General features: G+C 49.8%; 1 protein-coding gene across 2 annotated transcripts in view; it reads left to right on the forward strand.

The window, feature by feature from the left end:
• Window positions 1–1,038: 1,038 nt before the first annotated feature.
• The window catches only part of PLEKHG4B (pleckstrin homology and RhoGEF domain containing G4B), a 104,317-nt gene continuing 88,580 nt past the window's right edge, over window positions 1,039–16,775 (forward strand). The window contains exon 1 of one of the 2 annotated variants that reach the window (XM_063664609.1): window positions 1,039–1,132. Coding sequence is in view for 1 of the 2 variants with exons in the window: in XM_054489160.2 (XP_054345135.1) it covers window positions 6,165–6,209 (45 nt within the window). In the remaining variant the exon portion in view is untranslated. Of the gene's footprint in view, window positions 1,133–6,068; window positions 6,210–16,775 lie in introns of those variants that run through there. The other variant, XM_054489160.2, reaches the window with a different exon arrangement.

Below are 16,775 nucleotides of genomic sequence, written 5' to 3' on the forward strand. Positions count from 1 at the left end.
ACACACTGTGTGTTGGTCATGGGTCACCATGAAGCAGCTCTGTTTGCACCTCCACTGACTGCACTGTCAGCACTGTGGACACAGCAGCGTCCTGCCCTCCGGAGCTTAAGCCCTAGTGGAGAAGCCAGATGCTACCCAGACAACCACAGTATTCACATGCAAACTTACACCATGACAAGTGCTACCCACCCACAGCCTGTTGCAGCAGGTGCCTGGTCACAGAGCCCAGGGGAGGCTTCCCAGGGAAGGCTCTGGCTGAGTTCTGCAGGGAGCCGGAGCTGGATGGGGCAAGAGGGAACAGCCAGTGCCCAGGGGGAGGCTGGTCTCCCAGTTCCTTTTCCTGCAGAACAGGGAGCGTGGTCCTTCATTCATGTCCATCCAGTGCGTCTTTCCCTTGCACTCCACTGAAGGCAGGGCTGGTGGCTTGGACTTCAGGATGGCGAGGAAACATGTGTGGAAGTGGGAGATGGCTTACGGGGCCTCTCTCTGGTTTTTGAGTCTTCAGGCAGTGTTGAAGCCCAAACCACACAGCGTCTGCTAGGCTGAGTGCAGGGTTGTTGTGCACTGCAGTGTCTGACCCTCCCCGTCTGTCACTGGCCAGCTTGATGTGTGGAGCCACAGAGAGGCTGCCCCGAAATAACTCACATTCCAGGGCAGGGTGGAATGTTTGCCTCCCTGTGCGGGTCTGCGTCTTGCTTTGTGCTGGGCTGCAACCCTGTGCATAATGAAATGAATATGAGCAGACTGTGCCCCCGTCTCCCACTGAGCTCCCTGGAGGGGTGATGGGTCTGCAGGATAAGAACAGGTAGATTTTTGCTGGCACTGTCTGGTTTTAACTGTTTTTCCCTGAGAAAAAAACTTCAATTCACGTGCTTCACGATTATGGGGCTAGTGATCAAGGGGTTTGTTCCTACGTGTATCTCAGAAGAGGTGGCAAATTCACCTTAGAAACTTTTATTTTAACATGTTTAATTTTTTTTATCTTACTGCTCTTGCGGTTTTCATGTTTGTTTAAATTGGAAATGCCAGTGGTTTGAGGAAAAACATGTTAAGCCTGGAAGCAGAACTTCAGCAGATGCGGCTCTTTTCCTGTCTGTCTTTAGTGAGGCTTTGAGCTGCCTCGCACAAGCAGGTCAGTGATCCGGTCCTCGCCCAGGTTAACGAGGGTCCTTGTGTGTTGCATGTGAGTTCCCCTCTCCGGTGTTGCTGGAGGGGATTTGCTGAATAGTGTCATTCTTAAGCGTTATATGAATTATTTAGTAATGCACAGTGTTTCTTAGTAACCGTGTGCAACTAATACTGTATGAATTCATGAGTATTTCTGGAACCAGGAGACTTTTTAAGATCATATATTCATTCATTCAACAAATCTTTATTGGGTGTCCGTTGTGTGCTGGGCACCATTCTAGGGGCTAATATTCCAGTGGGAGAGAGAGATGCTAAACATGAAACTATAAACTGGATATCAGCATAAGTGATTCACAGGGTATGTTACTGGGAAGCCTCCATGAGAGGCCGGGTGGTCGGGGAAGCTTCCACGAGAGGCCGGGTGGTCGGGGAAGCCTCCATGAGAGGCCGGGTGGTCGGGGAAGCTCGATGAGAGGCCGGGTGGTCGGGGAAGCCTCCATGAGAGGCCGGGTGGTCGGGGAAGCTCGATGAGAGGCCGGGTGGTCGGGGAAGCCTCCATGAGAGGCCGGGTGGTCGGGGAAGCCTCCATTAGAGGCAGCGAGCAGACACACGCAGGAGGGAGGGGTCGGGCCAGGCAGAGATCGGGGAGTGTGTGTGGGGCAGAGGGAACCGTGGGTGAAGTTCTGTGCCTGAGGTGTGACTGGCATGTGGGGAGGCCTGTGGCTGGCGGAGAGGCATTGGGGCCTGGCCCAGCCTCTCACACTCACACACACCTCCTGCTCTAACTACCGTCCCTGGGTTATGGATGCAGTGACATTCAAGACACTGCAGAGTCCACACCCTGGGGCCCTGGTTCTGTTTGTCCCCAGAGAAAAACAGCCTGGCCCTGAAACACTCCTTTTTCTTCCTCGGCTGATGCTGGCGAGCACACCTGCAGTGTCTGTGAGGGTGCTGCCGTCTGTCACTGAGGGCCAGGCCAGGGCAGGTGCCACATGTGCAATGTGAGGGCTCAACACACAGCCATTTCCAAGGCTGTGCTGACTCCATGAGAGTTTGGAGGTCTCTGAGCTCAGGCATCCTGTGGATGGCCACAGCGTCCTAGGATGGACCAGTGCTGCAAGAGCCGGTCTGCCAGAATGTTTATGCAAACTCAGAAAGACGTTTTTGCTCTTTTTCATGAAATTAAAAATTTTAAAAGATCTAGTCCACACGTATTCAAGAAAAGTATAACTAACAATTCCTCGGTATAGGACAAACAGACTTTCCATTCCTGATGGCTCAAGAAGGGGGCGTTTGATACCCCCACTTCCTTCTCCAGATGCTGCAATGTTTACCCCCTTTGTAGAAAGTCAATCTCTTCCTGTCTTTCTCTGTCTGCCCCTCTCCCCACTTACCTCCCCCTCCTCCTCTCGCCTCCTCTCCCATGATACCCCCTCCCTCCCCCACACTCTCTCCCCCTCCCTGCTCCTCCCCCCTCCCCCCATCCCCTTCTCGCCTCCCCTTTCTGATTGGCTGTGTCCCCTTCACATTGAGCCGCTGTCCCCACCACTCTGTGGATGCTGCTCTGAGGTCACCAGTGATCTATCTGTTGCTAAATCTAATGATCAGTTCTCAGTTCCCATCTTGATGGACCAATAGCATTTAGCCAAGATTTGTCATTTTCCCCCTTTTAAAACACTTTCTTCCTTGGACCTGGGACATGAAACCTTTCTTCCTAACCTCCCTGGCTGCTCCTTTGCAACAGCCTTTGTTGGTTCATCCATATTTTGGACTTTTGCAACCAAAAGTTTTTATCTAGAAATCTGTCATAATAACACATTATTTTTTATAATCAGTTATAATTCACGATTGAGTGGTTATAATACTGCTATTATTTTGTATTGTGGCAGAGTATATGCAATAATTACAATTCTAACCATTTGTTGAGTGTACCTTCTAGTGGCATTTAAATACATTCACAATTTGTATAACTATCGTCACTATCTATACTCAACACTTTCCCTATCCCAGACATCAACTCTGTACCCGGGTGAGAACTCCCCATTTCTCTCTTCCCCAGGCTGTGGTAATGTCTACGTTTTCTCCTTATGAATCTGCCTGTTCCAGTTCCCTTATAGAAGTGGGATCATACAGTATTGGTCCTTTCATGTCTGCATGGACACTTGGTTTGTTTCTGTCTTTTGGCAGTAGTGATTAATGCCATGAACGTTGGTGAACAGATATCTGTTCAAGTCCCTACTTTCAGTTCTTTTGGATCTGCCAACTAGGAGTGGAATGGCTGTAAATAGAATTGCTTTCTTAATTTCCTTTTCATATTGTTCATTGCTGTTGTATAGAAATACAAATACCGATTTTCACATGTTAATCTTGTACCCTGTAACTTTGTTGAATTTTTGTATTAGCTCTAGGAGTTTTTTGTATATTCTTTGGAATTTTCTCTATATAGGAACATGTTACCTGTGAATAGAGAGTTTTACCTCATCCTTTCCAATTTGAAAGTCTTTCATTTATTTTTTGTTGGTTGTCTGTTGCTGTCACTGGAACTTGCAGCAGAGTGTTGAGTGGGCATGGCAGCAGTGGACACCCTTGTCTTCTTCGTGATCTTGGGGAAAATGTTCAGTCTTCCGCCGTTGAGTATGATGTTAGCTGTGGGTTTTTCATAAATACTTTGTATCACTTGAGGAATTTTCTCCCATCCTTGTTTTCCAAGAACTTTTTTCTGAAAGGGTATTGCATTTTCAGAAGCCCTTTCTGCATCAATTGAGATGATCGTGTGGGTTTTCTCCCTTCGTTCTGCTACTGCAGTGCATGACATTGACTGATTTTCTTATATTGAACCACCCCTGTGTTCTTGGGATAAATCCCACTTGGTCATGGTGAATAGTCCTTTTAACATACTATTCCCTGACTTTTTTTTGAGGTTTTTTGCATCTGTAGTCATAAGGGATATTGGCATGTAGTTTTCTTTACTCGCAATGTCTTCATCTGGCCTTGGTATCTGAGAAGGGCTGGCCTCCTACCATACGTTAGGAAGTGTTCCCTCCGTTCCAGTTTTTAAGCAGAGTTTGTGAAAGAGATCTGTCTACTCTTGTGACTTCTAAGCATGGCCACATTTCCTGGCCCAGTCCTGGTTCCTCCTCCCCTCTGTCCACACGCTTAGTTCCACCTGTCTAGACACACCTGTGTGGTAGATGGTTCTAGAACCACATCTCCAACCCAACCGCTACTCCAAGCACCAAACTCATACAGCAGTCAGTCCACTCAGTATGTTCAATAGGCATCTCAATCTTAATATGGCATTTCCCCCCAGACATGCTTCTCCAGTCTGTCCCATCTCAGTCAGTGGAAACACCTTCCACCTGCTGGTCAGGCCCCAAATCCTTGAATTGCTGTGTTGGTGCTGACTCTTGACTGCAGACAGCAGAATCCGCTATAGCTGATTTAAGCAGTGAAAGGTATGTGTGAAGCTATTGCGTAGATCATAGCATCTATGAGAGAGTCAGGGAACCAGAACAGTGAGAAGCAACCACAACCCTGGAGAAATGCCCAGCCACGCTGTAGGACTGTGTTTGGGAAACCCCCCTCCCCATCCCCTGCTGCTCAGCACCAACAGTGCCAGGGACAGGACCTAGAAGAACCAAACACCTCAACACCCATCTGCTGTGTCCAGCCCGATTCCTGTGTTCCTTCCACATCTCATGTGGTGCATCTCCTGGCAAAACCGGGCACATCTGCACACCAGCTGCAAGGGATCCCGGAGCGTGGCGTTATGGCCTCCAGCTTCTGCACACTGGAGGGCACACCGGCGGCGGGGGGCGGTGGCAGGGTCACTAATTCAGTATCTGCCTCTGTGCTCTTTGGGTTCTCTCTCCACAGCCAGCTTTTCAGTAGTCCTCAGGGATGGGGCTGGAGGTTCTAGGAAGCAGAGCAAGTAAGCAGGACAGGGAACAGTGAGCACACAGGTGTAGATGGAGAATCAAGGCGGGGCACAGCCAGGGATTCCAGGGAGGAGTAGACAGAAACTCAAGGGAGGGAGGCCTCGATGGGGATCCCAGGGAGGCTGCCTGCTGCATAGGAGAGAGGCTCCCAGCTGTGTCCCTGACCTTCATCCACTCTGTAACCTGTGACAAAACGGAGCATTATCTGTAAATGAGCACATCTGTGCCGCAGTTTTTGGGATGGTGCCAGGGTAGGGGTGAGAGACAAGTTGAGGGGACAAGTTGAGGTGGGGGTCCCTGTGAGGCCCTCCTGGACGGAGTGGACCTTATGAGACCCTCCCTAGCTGAATTCCCAGCAGGAAGCCGGTGCCCAGAGCACCCTGGACTAACGGGCGGGAGAGGGACTTTGTTTTGGGAGGCTCTTTGTAGATCAAGCCATTAAAATTGCACCTTTGGGGAAAGCGTGTTCCAGAGCACCAGACACCCCGAGGCACCCTGAGTGGGGGGGTGTGACGGAATTTGGGGCCCTCGCTGAAGCCCTTCATTATCCAGGCCAGGCGCGGGGTGGCACGCAGGTCCCACAGCGGCCCCTGGACGGAGGAGAGGGCCTGGGCCGTCCACACCTGCAGAAATCTGGAGCTGGTCTGCCCAGACCAGGGGAAATCGGGGTCCCGTCCGGGTACACTGGCAAAACTCGGGTCAGATCTTCTGCCCTGGAGCATTCAGATTTGTGCCTTTACATTATGGAAACCAGGAGCCCGTCCGGGTGCAGCGCGGCATCCACAAAATGGCAGGTCCCTGAGCTCCGGGCTCCCAGAGAACAAAAGCAGAAGCCACCGCCGCCGGCGCTCGGGGAGGAGCCGCCCAGGTGGGCGCGTCCGGGGCCAGGCGGGAGCTGCGCAGCCGGGTCCAGAGGAGACGCCCCGCCCAGGCCGGACCCTCGGAGCCTCCTCGGGGAGACCCCGGCCCCGCCCCTCTCTCGCCCGGATCGGGCGGGGCCCCGGGAACGCTCGCAGCAAAGGCTGCCTCGGCCCAGTGCACAGCGGAGCCTGGCAGAGTTCGGGGAAAGCGGCGGAGTTCGGGAGACTCGGGGCCAGCATGGGTCTCAGCACAGCAGACGGCGGGGGCGGCCCGGGCGCCCGGGTAAGAGGGGTCCCGGCGTAGGGGCGGGTGGGGGCGCGGGGGCGGGGGCGGGTGGGGGCGCCGGGGCGGGGGCGGGTGGGGGCGCGGGGGCGGGGGCGGGGTGGGGGCGCCGGGGCGGGGGCGGGTGGGGGCGCGGGGGCGGGGGCGGGTGGGGGCGCCGGGGCGGGGGCGGGTGGGGGCGCCGGGGCGGGGGCGGGTGGGGGCGCCGGGGCGGGGGCGGGGTGGGGGCGCCGGGGCGGGGGCGGGTGGGGGCGCCGGGGCGGGGGCGGGGTGGGGGCGCCGGGGCGGGGGCGGGTGGGGGCGCCGGGGCGGGGGCGGGGTGGGGGCGCGGGGGTGGGGGCGGGGTGGGGGCGCCGGGGTGGGGGCGGGTGGGGGCGCCGGGGGAGGGGCGGGGTGGGGGCGCCGGGGGTGGGGGCGCCGGGGTGGGGGCGGGTGGGGGCGCGGGGGTGGGGGCGGGTGGGGGCGCGGGGGTGGGGGCGGGGTGGGGGCGCCGGGGGAGGGGCGGGGTGGGGGCGGGGTGGGGGCGCCGGGGGTGGGGGCGGGTGGGGGCGCGGGGGTGGGGGCGGGTGGGGGCGCGGGGGTGGGGGCGGGCGGGGGTGGGGGCGGGTGGGGGCGCGGGGGTGGGGGCGGGTGGGGGCGCGGGGGTGGGGGCGGGTGGGGGCGCGGGGGTGGGGGCGGGGTGGGGGCGCCGGGGGAGGGGCGGGTGGGGGCGCCGGGGGAGGGGCGGGGTGGGGGCGCCGGGGGAGGGGCGGGGTGGGTGCGGGGTGGGGGCGCCGGGGGAGGGGCGGGGTGAAGGCGCGAGCATCAAGGCGGGAGGGCGTGGGGACTGGGGTGGGTGGGTGGGGACGCGGGTACCCAGACGTGCTGGGGGTCCTGGCGTGGGTCGTGGGACCTGCCGGCGGCTGCTGCGGGAACGGGAGGGAGCTTCTTCAGGCACCCTTTTCCTTGTAACTTCGTGAATACTCGGGAGAAGAAATGACGCTTTCTGGACAGATTTGCCCTCTCGGTGCCTGAAGGGGAGCCAGGAGAGGGGAGTCTGTGAAATCTCATCGCCAAAACTGAGAGTTGCTATGTTACTCTTTAGCTCAAACCGGTGGGACAGAACAGTGATCTGTGGTGGCCCGGAACAAAGAGAATTTTTACCTAAAAATACCAGGATTGACTTTTGTGTTGAAATGCTAGTTGATTTAAGTAAGAAACATTTGCTAGTAAAACAAGACAGTTATTTCAGCTTTGGGGAAAGAGTGATAAAGCTGTTTTCAGGTTTTTCATGTGAGTTGCAAAAAGTATATTGGGTTTGCCTTTCCCTGTTTCGTGTGTAACTAAAGAGTGGTTGAGGTGAGGTAATTACACTGTACTCCTGTTACCCAACAGCACTTTTGCCTAAAAAGTTTAGTTGGTAAGTCTAGGTGTCTAATTAAGAATTGAAACATATAATTAAAGAATTAAGTTAAATGTCATTGAAACGGTGCATAATTGATACTTTTGGCTGAGCCTTAGGCAGCTGGGTGGGTCCTGAATCAAGATTCCTGGGAAGGTAGGTTTCTCAGCTTCCCGAAGAGATTTACTGTAAATCTTCATGTAATGTGGACAAAGGTGAGTTTTAGCTTTCAATTTCCCTGAGCCTGCCTCGAATTCACAAAATTCCAGGCTCTCTGGGTCAGGAGGAACTTCAGAGATCTTGAGGAGGCCACCGTTTCCGAGATTCTGTGATACATTCAGCATTTCCATTCCCTATGGGATCACAACCCACTGGGCAGCAGTGCTTGGTGACCCCCACGGAGAAGTGGGTTCATACTCCTGCTTCTGAGGCGATACCAGGTTTTTATTTCACTGTGCGGCATCCGGTGTGCAAATGCAGGTGTGGCCTGGGCTGGGATCACACAGGCTTGACCCCGCAGGCAGCCGGTAGGCCAGGGTGTCAGGTCCCCTGTGTTAGCCAGAGGCTTCTCATCTTTTATCCTGGTAGAGGGGCGCTGCTGGCTTTTCTAGGGGGTGGGTCTAGTCTGAAATCGCCTTTGTGGGATCTGTGGCACTGGCTAGCTCTCAAGCTGGCCGGTGGTCTCACAGGAATTCTTCATTACTTGTGAAGTATCCCAGAAATGCTGGGCTGAGGAAGTAATTTGCCCCAAGGCTCCCTGACACCTGTGTTCACAGGTTGTATCATCCAACCAAACACAGGAGGCCCCAGATCCCCAGATGTCAGAGATTTTTGTGGGAAATCATTTGAGTCCAGCTCAGACACCACTGCCTCCCTCCTTCCAAACAGAGTGAGTTTGTCCTCTCTTTGCGTTTGAACAAAAGTCAGGCCATCTAGAGCCTCCTAACCCTCACCTCAGACCTCCAAGGTGGGGCTACTCATTCTATAGATAGTGGAAATTGAGGCTTCAACACCTACCCAGTACCTCACTGCCAAGTAGCAGCAAAGCTTGGTTTGAGCCAAACTCAAGGCCCTGGTTCTCCTTCTCCCCTTAAGGGCCCTGAAATTTTGGTGCCTCTCCTGGCTGACATAGCATCAGTGCTTCTGTGCTCTGGGGCAGCAGTTCTGTTCCCCACCTGGGTCCCCCCACACCTGGCAGGGCAGGTGCTCCCTGTGGACAGGCCAGTGCTGTTGGGTCCAGCCAAGACCTCAGGTGCCACGTGTGTGGTGAGGGGCTCCCTTCTTCCACCATGCTGTTGAAGACAGAACCTCAGACTTTGTCTGACCCGAGACCCCAACGTGCTTCTGAGCAGGGGGAGAGTGAAGAGGGGTAGGCTGGGGTGAATGGGTGGCGGGGCTGGAGGGGGTTGAGAGGTGGCAGGTTCCATCCTGAAGGTGTTGGTCCTGGGCCTTGGAATCTGGGCAGGGGGAGAGTGAAGAGGGGTAGGCTGGGGTGAGTGGGTGGCAGGTGGAGGGGGTTGAGAGGTACCAGGTTCCATCCTGAAGGTGTTGGTCCTGGGCCTGGGAATCTGGGCAGGGGGAGAGTGAAGAGGAGTAGGCTGGGATGACTGGGCGGCAGGTGGAGGGGGTTGAGAGGTACCAGGTTCCATCCTGAAGGTGTTGGTCCTGGGCCTGGGAATCTGGGCAGGGGGAGAGTGAAGAGGGGTAGGCTGGGGTGAGTGGGTGGCAGGTGGAGGGGGTTGAGAAGTGGCAGGTTCCATCCTGAAGGTGTTGGTCCTGGGCCTGGGAATCTGGGCAGGGGGAGAGTGAAGAGGAGTAGGCTGGGATGACTGGGTGGCAGGTGGAGGGGGTTGAGAGGTGGCAGGTTCCATCCTGAAGGTGTTGGTCCTGGGCCTGGGAATCTGGGCAGGGGGAGAGTAAAGAGGAGTAGGCTGGGATGACTGGGTGGCAGGTGGAGGGGGTTGAGAGGTGGCAGGTTCCATCCTGAAGGTGTTGGTCCTGGGCCTGGGAATCTGGGCAGGGGGAGAGTGAAGAGGAGTAGGCTGGGATGACTGGGTGGCAGGTGGAGGGGGTTGAGAGGTGGCAGGTTCCATCCTGAAGGTGTTGGTTCTGGGCCTGGGAATCTGGGCAGGGGGAGAGTGAAGAGGAGTAGGCTGGGATGACTGGGTGGCAGGTGGAGGGGGTTGAGAGGTACCAGGTTCCATCCTGAAGGTGTTGGTCCTGGGCCTGGGAATCTGGGCAGGGGGAGAGTGAAGAGGAGTAGGCTGGGATGAGTGGGTGGCGGGGCTGGAGGGGGTTGAGAAGTGGCAGGTTCCATCCTGAAGGTGTTGGTGCTGGGCCTGGGAATCTGGACTCTGGTAAGCAGAAAGCACCCAACATTTCCCTTTACCTTATGGGGGGCTCTCGGGGAGGTGTCTGTGAAGTGGGTAACAGGCTCCAGACCCCGACCTTTTGTCCAAAGAACAGGCCTGGGGTCTTGGAAACCAGCACATCCACCCTCCATGAGCTGTTGTCCTTTAGGTCAGTAGCTCAGCCTGTCTGAGCTTCAGTCTGTTCATTGTTTGCAGGAATCATCTGTGTCCCACCTACCTCTCCGAGTACCCTAGAGTCAAACTTGAAAGGAGATGTACACAAGCTCTTAACAAGGAAACACAGTTGCACTCTTCACTTATGTTACTGTCCTTTAACAGAACGTTCCTAAATTGAAAGCTGCCTATGTCGTCGTGATATCTGGGACACTTTCCTGGGCCGCAGTTCACACCTGGGCCCAGGTTCTCAAAGACAAAGCTTTTGAATTCTTTTAGATTGATCTTACAAAATTTCCCCTGACAGAAAATCACATTGTGCAAAAGAGATACTTTGTGGTGAATTTGAATGTCTTTTACATGTTAAAACTGCTTACGTTTCTGAGGCTGACACAGCCTGGACGTGGGTTCTGCACTGGAGTCGCTACAGTGAGCCAGGTAACAAGAATACGCCTCCCCTGGAGAAGCTGAGCCTGCCCACATCCACCCTGTGCCCCTCAACTCTGGTACGCCTCACCTAGAGAGGGCTTTCCGGGTCACCCTGCCTTCATCGTCAGCCCAAGGCCCCTCCGGCCCTGGGGAGGGTCTGCATACGATGGTCGGAGCCGACTTCACCATGCCCTGTCTCTTGCCAGATCCCGTTTCCCCAGGCAGCACTGCCAGTTGCTTCATTCCCCGGCTTCTGTAGTGCTCAGCAATCTGTCTTTCCTCTCTGGTAAAGCCCAGATTCCCTCCTTTCCCAGCCTTATTCTAAGACAAATTTGCCTTTGGTGGCTACGCAGATGGGCAGAGCCTGCCCTGTGGGACTCTCCTTCTGGGCTTGCCACCTGAACATCATTCCTGAGACTGTCAAGAATAAAAATGATCCTCCCCTCCAGTGTCTAGTGGAGGGAATGACCCACCTCTAGTGTCCAATGGAGGGGACCACCCACCCTTCTAGTGTCTAGTAGAGGGGACCACCCACTCCTCTGGTGTCTACTGGAGGGGGATGACCCACCTCTTTAGTGTCCATTGGAGGAGACCACCCACCTCTTCAGTGTCTGCTCGTGGTGATGACCCCACTCCTCAAGGTCTAGTACAGGAGATATGGTTTGGTGGAAACTTGCCTGAGGTTCTCACTTGCCTTCAGGTAGTGACATACTTCCCTTCCCTGCATTCACTGGGACATCAGGGGATTGGAGTGAGTTTCTGAAGCTCTTGAGCCCTAACTCTTGGTATAATAGACTGAGACAGAGGAGATTTGGTGTGGGTGGTGGTGTTACAGTGGTTTGGGATTCAGGCTGTGTACACACTGGTCCAGGTCAACTTCTGGTTTTCGCAGTGGGAGGGAGGGGAAGGCCCTGGTCCTCACCTTAATCACCTTTAGTCTTGAGTGATAATAGCTTTGCAGTGTGTGGAGCACAGGAACTGCTCAATAAATGTTAGCTATCATTCTATGATTCCGAAATGAGAGAGATGGAGATTTTTCTAGAAGTAAGGAGAAAAGAATGATTTCCAATTTTTTGTCAAATTTCTTAGGGAAAAATATTCAATGAAATTATTTTCAAGTTGTTTATACTCAAAGATATCACCAAGAAATAGGAATTACAACTATAATATATAGTATTTTAGCAAAACAATCATGTAATATTTTAAAGAAGTGTTTTGTAGAAGTGCCCAAATTATTAGGCAGTGAACCCCTCTGAGTTCAAGGGTTCCTGAGTTTTCTTTATGGATTGTTGAGAAAGATTAAAGAAGACCTCATTGGAACAAGCATTTAGTCAGCCTGTAGGACCACATGGGGACAGGAGTGAATATTCATGTGTGTGGAGGCTTTAGCATTCCATGACAGCAACCCAGAGAATCACAGTGACCACTTATGCCTCCAAGACAAAGATACCCTCTCCCCAAAAGACAGCATTGAAAAAGAAAAGCATAGGGAAGGGGGTTGTTTGGGAAAGATTACAGCTAGGGTGGGAGCAATAAATACAAGGAAAGCAGCAGTTCCAACAAATGAGAAAAAAAATTAGCACAATTTCCACAAGGTACTAGGACTAACTTTCTGAAAAGAATTTAGCAAAGTGAAATTTACATAACGTAAAATCAACCATTTTAAGGTAAACAGTTCAGTGGCGGTCAGTACATTCACAATGTTAGGCAACCACTACCTCTTTCTAGCTCCAGACCATTTTCCTCATTCCAAAGTCAAAACTCCTTACCTGTCATTCAGGCTCCAGATCATTTTCATCATTCCAAAGTCAAAACTCCTTACCTGTCATTCAGGCTCCAGATCATTTTCATCATTCCAAAGTAAAAACCCCTTACCTGTCATTCAGGCTCCAGATCATTTTCCTCATTCCAAAGTAAAAACCCCTTACCTGTCATTCAGGCTCCAGATCATTTTCATCATTCCAAAGTCAAAACCCCTTACCTGTCATTCAGGCTCCAGACCATTTTCCTCATTCCAAAGTCAAAACCCCTTACCTGTCATTCAGGCTCCAGATCATTTTCCTCATTCCAAAGTAAAAACCCCTTACCTGTCATTCAGGCTCCAGATCATTTTCCTCATTCCAAAGTAAAAACCCCTTACCTGTCATTCAGGCTCCAGATCATTTTCATCATTCCAAAGTAAAAACCCCTTACCTGTCATTCAGGCTCCAGATCATTTTCCTCATTCCAAAGTCGAAACCCCTTACCTGTCATTCAGGCTCCAGATCATTTTCCTCATTCCAAAGTCGAAACCCCTTACCTGTCATTCAGGCTCCAGATCATTTTCATCATTCCAAAGTCAAAACCCCTTACCTGTCATTCAGGCTCCAGATCATTTTCATCATTCCAAAGTCAAAACCCCTTACCTGTCATTCAGGCTCCAGATCATTTTCATCATTCCAAAGTCAAAACCCCTTACCTGTCATTCAGGCTCCAGATCATTTTCATCATTCCAAAGTCAAAACCCCTTACCTGTCATTCAGGCTGCAGATCATTTTCATCATTCCAAAGTAAAAACCCCTTACCTGTCATTCAGGCTCCAGATCATTTTCATCATTCCAAAGTCAAAACCCCTTACCTGTCAAGCTGTTTGTCCACGTTCCGTCCTCCCCAGCCCCAGGCAACTCATCCGCTTTCTGTCTCTATGGATTTATCTACTCCGGACATTTCTTATCAACAGAATCGCACAGTATGTAGGCTTGTGTGTCTGATTTCTTTCACTTAGCATGACGTTTGTGAACTTCATCTGTTGCAGCATGTGTCAGTATTTCATATCCTTTCACGGCTGTATAACTCCACTGTGTGGATAGACCACAGCTTGTCCATTCATCTGTTGATGGACATTTGGACGTTTTCTTTTGGCTTTTGTGGATAGTGCTGCTGTGAACATGTGTTTACAAGTTCTGTGTGTGTATATATATTTGCATTTCTCTTGCAGATATACCTCAGAGTGGAATTTCAAGATTCTGTGTAACTTTTTGACAAACCACCAGACTCACTCCACAGCAGCTGCACCATTTCCATTCCCACCAGCAAGTGCACAGGTGCAATTTCCCCACATCCCCACCAACACTTGTTCTTTTATATTTTTTACATTATTATTATAGCCATCCTGGTAGGTCTGAACCATTATCTCAGTGTAGTTTTAATTTTCATTGTATCTATCTATCTTTTGACCCATTATCTATTATTATTCAGTTTATCTATATTTTCTTTTGTTGCTCATGCTTTCAGTGACATATTTAAGAATCCATTGCCACATGCAAAGGCATGAAGGTTTACCCCAATGTTTTCTTCTAAGAATTTTATGGTTTCAGGTCTTGTGTTTAGGTTGCTGATCCATTTCTAGTTAACTTTTGTATGTGGTGTGGGGTAGGGGTCTAACTTCATTCTTCTGTATGTGGCTGTTCAGTTGTGTCAGCACTATTCGTTGAATGAATTATTTTTTCCCCATTTTCAACCAGGGTCTTTGAACCCTGGGTTTGTTTCCAGACCTCAATTCTATACCCTCAATGTCAATTCTTCTTTTGTCAGTACCACATTGTTTACTGTAGCTTTTTTTTTTTTTTTTTTTTTGAGTTGGAGTCTCACTCTGTCGCCAGGCTGGAGTGCAGTGGCACGATCTTGGCTCACTGCAACTTCTGCCTCCCAGGTTCGAGTGATTCTCCTGGCTCAGCCTCCCAAGTAGCTGGGACTACAGGCATGTGCCACCATGCCTGGCTAATTGTGTGTGTGTGTCTGTGTCTGTGTGTGTAGTTTCAGTAGAGAAGGGGTTTCACCGTGTTAGCCAGGATGGTCTCGATCTCCTGACCCTCATGATCCACCCGCCTTGGCCTCCCAAAATTCTGGGATTACAGGCATGAGCCACCCCACCCGGCCGATTACTGTAGCTTTGTAATAAGTTTTGAAATCAGGATGTCTGAGTATTCCAACTTGATTCTTCCTTTTTTTTTTTTTTTCAAAAAAAATTTTTTGGGGACCGGGTGTGGTGTCTCATGCTTGTAATCCGAGCACTTTGGGAGGCTGAGGCAGGCAGATCATGAGGTCAGGAGTTTGAGACCAGCCTGGCCAACATAGTGAAACCCCATCTCTACTAAAAATACAAAAAATTAGCTGGGTATGGTGCTGTGCACCTGTAATCCCAGCTACTCGGGAGGCTGAGGCAGGAGAATTGCATGAATCTGGGAGGCAGAGGTTGCAGTGAGCCGAGATCGCTTCGTTGCACTGTAGCCCAGGCGACAGTGCGAGAGTCTGTCTCCAAAAAAAAAAAAAAAAAATTATATACATATATATACGTATATATATAAAATATATATATTATATATATAAAATATATATAATATATATACGTATATATATAATATATATTATGTATATATATAATATATATTATGTATATATTATATATATATTATATATATTATATATATATATAATATACATAATATATATATATTTTGCGATTTTGGGGCCCTTATAATTCTATACGAATTTGAGGATCATCTTTTTCATTTCTGCATGAAAGACCATTGCAGTTTTGATAGGGATTGCACTGAATTTGTAGATCACTTTAGGTAGTGTGGACATCTTACATGTTAAGCCTCCCAATTTATGAACACACGATGTCTTCCATTTACTTGTGTTTTCTTTAATTTCTTCAGCAATATTTTGTAGTTTTCAGCAAGCAAGTCTTTTACCTTTACATTTAAATTTATTCCTAGGTGTTTAATTCTTTTAGATGCTATTGTGAATGGAATCGTTTTCTTAATTTCCTTTTCAAAGTATTCATTGCTGGTGTATAGAAACAACTAATTTTTGTGTGGTGTTCTTGTACCCTGCAACTTGGCAGAATTTATTTATTAGCCATCTGGCTTTTTGTGGATGTTTTATATTGAGGATTATGTCATCTGAACACAGAAATGGTTTTCCTTCTTCCTTTCCAATTTGGATGCCTTTTATTTCTTTTTCTTGTTTGATTACTCAGACTAAAACTTGCAGGGCAATGTTGAATAGAGGTGTAGAAAGCAGGCATCCCTGTTTGGTTCTTGATCTTGGGGAAAACTTTGAGTTTTTCACCATTGGGTATATTAGCTGTGTGTTTTTCATAAATACCTTTTATCATATGGAGGAAGTTTCTTTGTATTCTTGGTTTTCTGGGTCTGTTATCATGAAAGGGTGTTGGAGTTTGTCAGATGCCTGTTCTGTGTCACTTGAGATGATTGTGTGAGCTTTTTCCTTTGTTCTGTTAATGTGGTGTATTACATTGATTGGTTTTCTTACGTTGAAGAACACTTGCATTCCAGGAATAATTACCACTTGTTCACAGTGAATAATCCTTTTAACATGCTGTTAGATTTGGTTTACTAGTGTTTTGTGGAAGATTTAGAACGAATTTTTTGACTCTGCTCTTAAATCTCATTATGTTGTATGAAAATATATCTTAAGAATGTAAATTTTGAAATAAGAAATGACCTCTTTGAGAAACAAGTTTGTGCCAGAGGCCAAAATATAAAATTACTAGAAAGTCTGCAGAAGTTAGTAAAACTAATGCATAAGACTTCAAAATGTAGGTAACTGGAAAAAAGTCTGTAGGGGAAAGACTGTTGTGAGGTTAATCCATATAAAGCCCTGGAAAAAAGTCTATAGGGGAGAGACTGTTGTGAGGTTAATCCATATGAAACCTGGAAAAAAGTCTGTAGGGAGAGACTGTTGTGAGGTTAATCCATATAAAACCCTGGAGAAAGTCTGTAGGAGAGAGACTGTTGTGAGGTTAATCCATATAAAGCCCTGGAGAGAGACTGTTGTGAGGTTAATCCATATAAAGCCCTGGAGAAAGTCTGTAGGGAGAGATTGTTGTGAGGTTAATCCATATAAAGCCCTGGAAAAAGTAGTAGGGAAAGACTGTTGTGAGATTAATCCATATAAAACCCTCTAGTAGTGCCTGACATATACTAGAACTCACATCAGTTTCTGTCATTTTATTATTGTTATGAGTATAATTAAGCTTTTTTTTTAGGATTTGATTATATTTTGTAAATGGAAATACCACTACTAAAACCAGAGTGCTATAAACAGAATGATGTCTTTTGTTTCCAAAGTTGACCTACTAGAGCAATGTGAAAATAATAATAAAAGCAAGATATTTTGGTGGCAAAGTTATCTCAGCGCTGTGGGCGAGTATTCTCAGGGCAA

Source organism: Pongo pygmaeus, chromosome 4, assembly GCF_028885625.2.
Source record: "Pongo pygmaeus isolate AG05252 chromosome 4, NHGRI_mPonPyg2-v2.0_pri, whole genome shotgun sequence".
Classification (NCBI taxonomy): domain Eukaryota; kingdom Metazoa; phylum Chordata; class Mammalia; order Primates; family Hominidae; genus Pongo; species Pongo pygmaeus.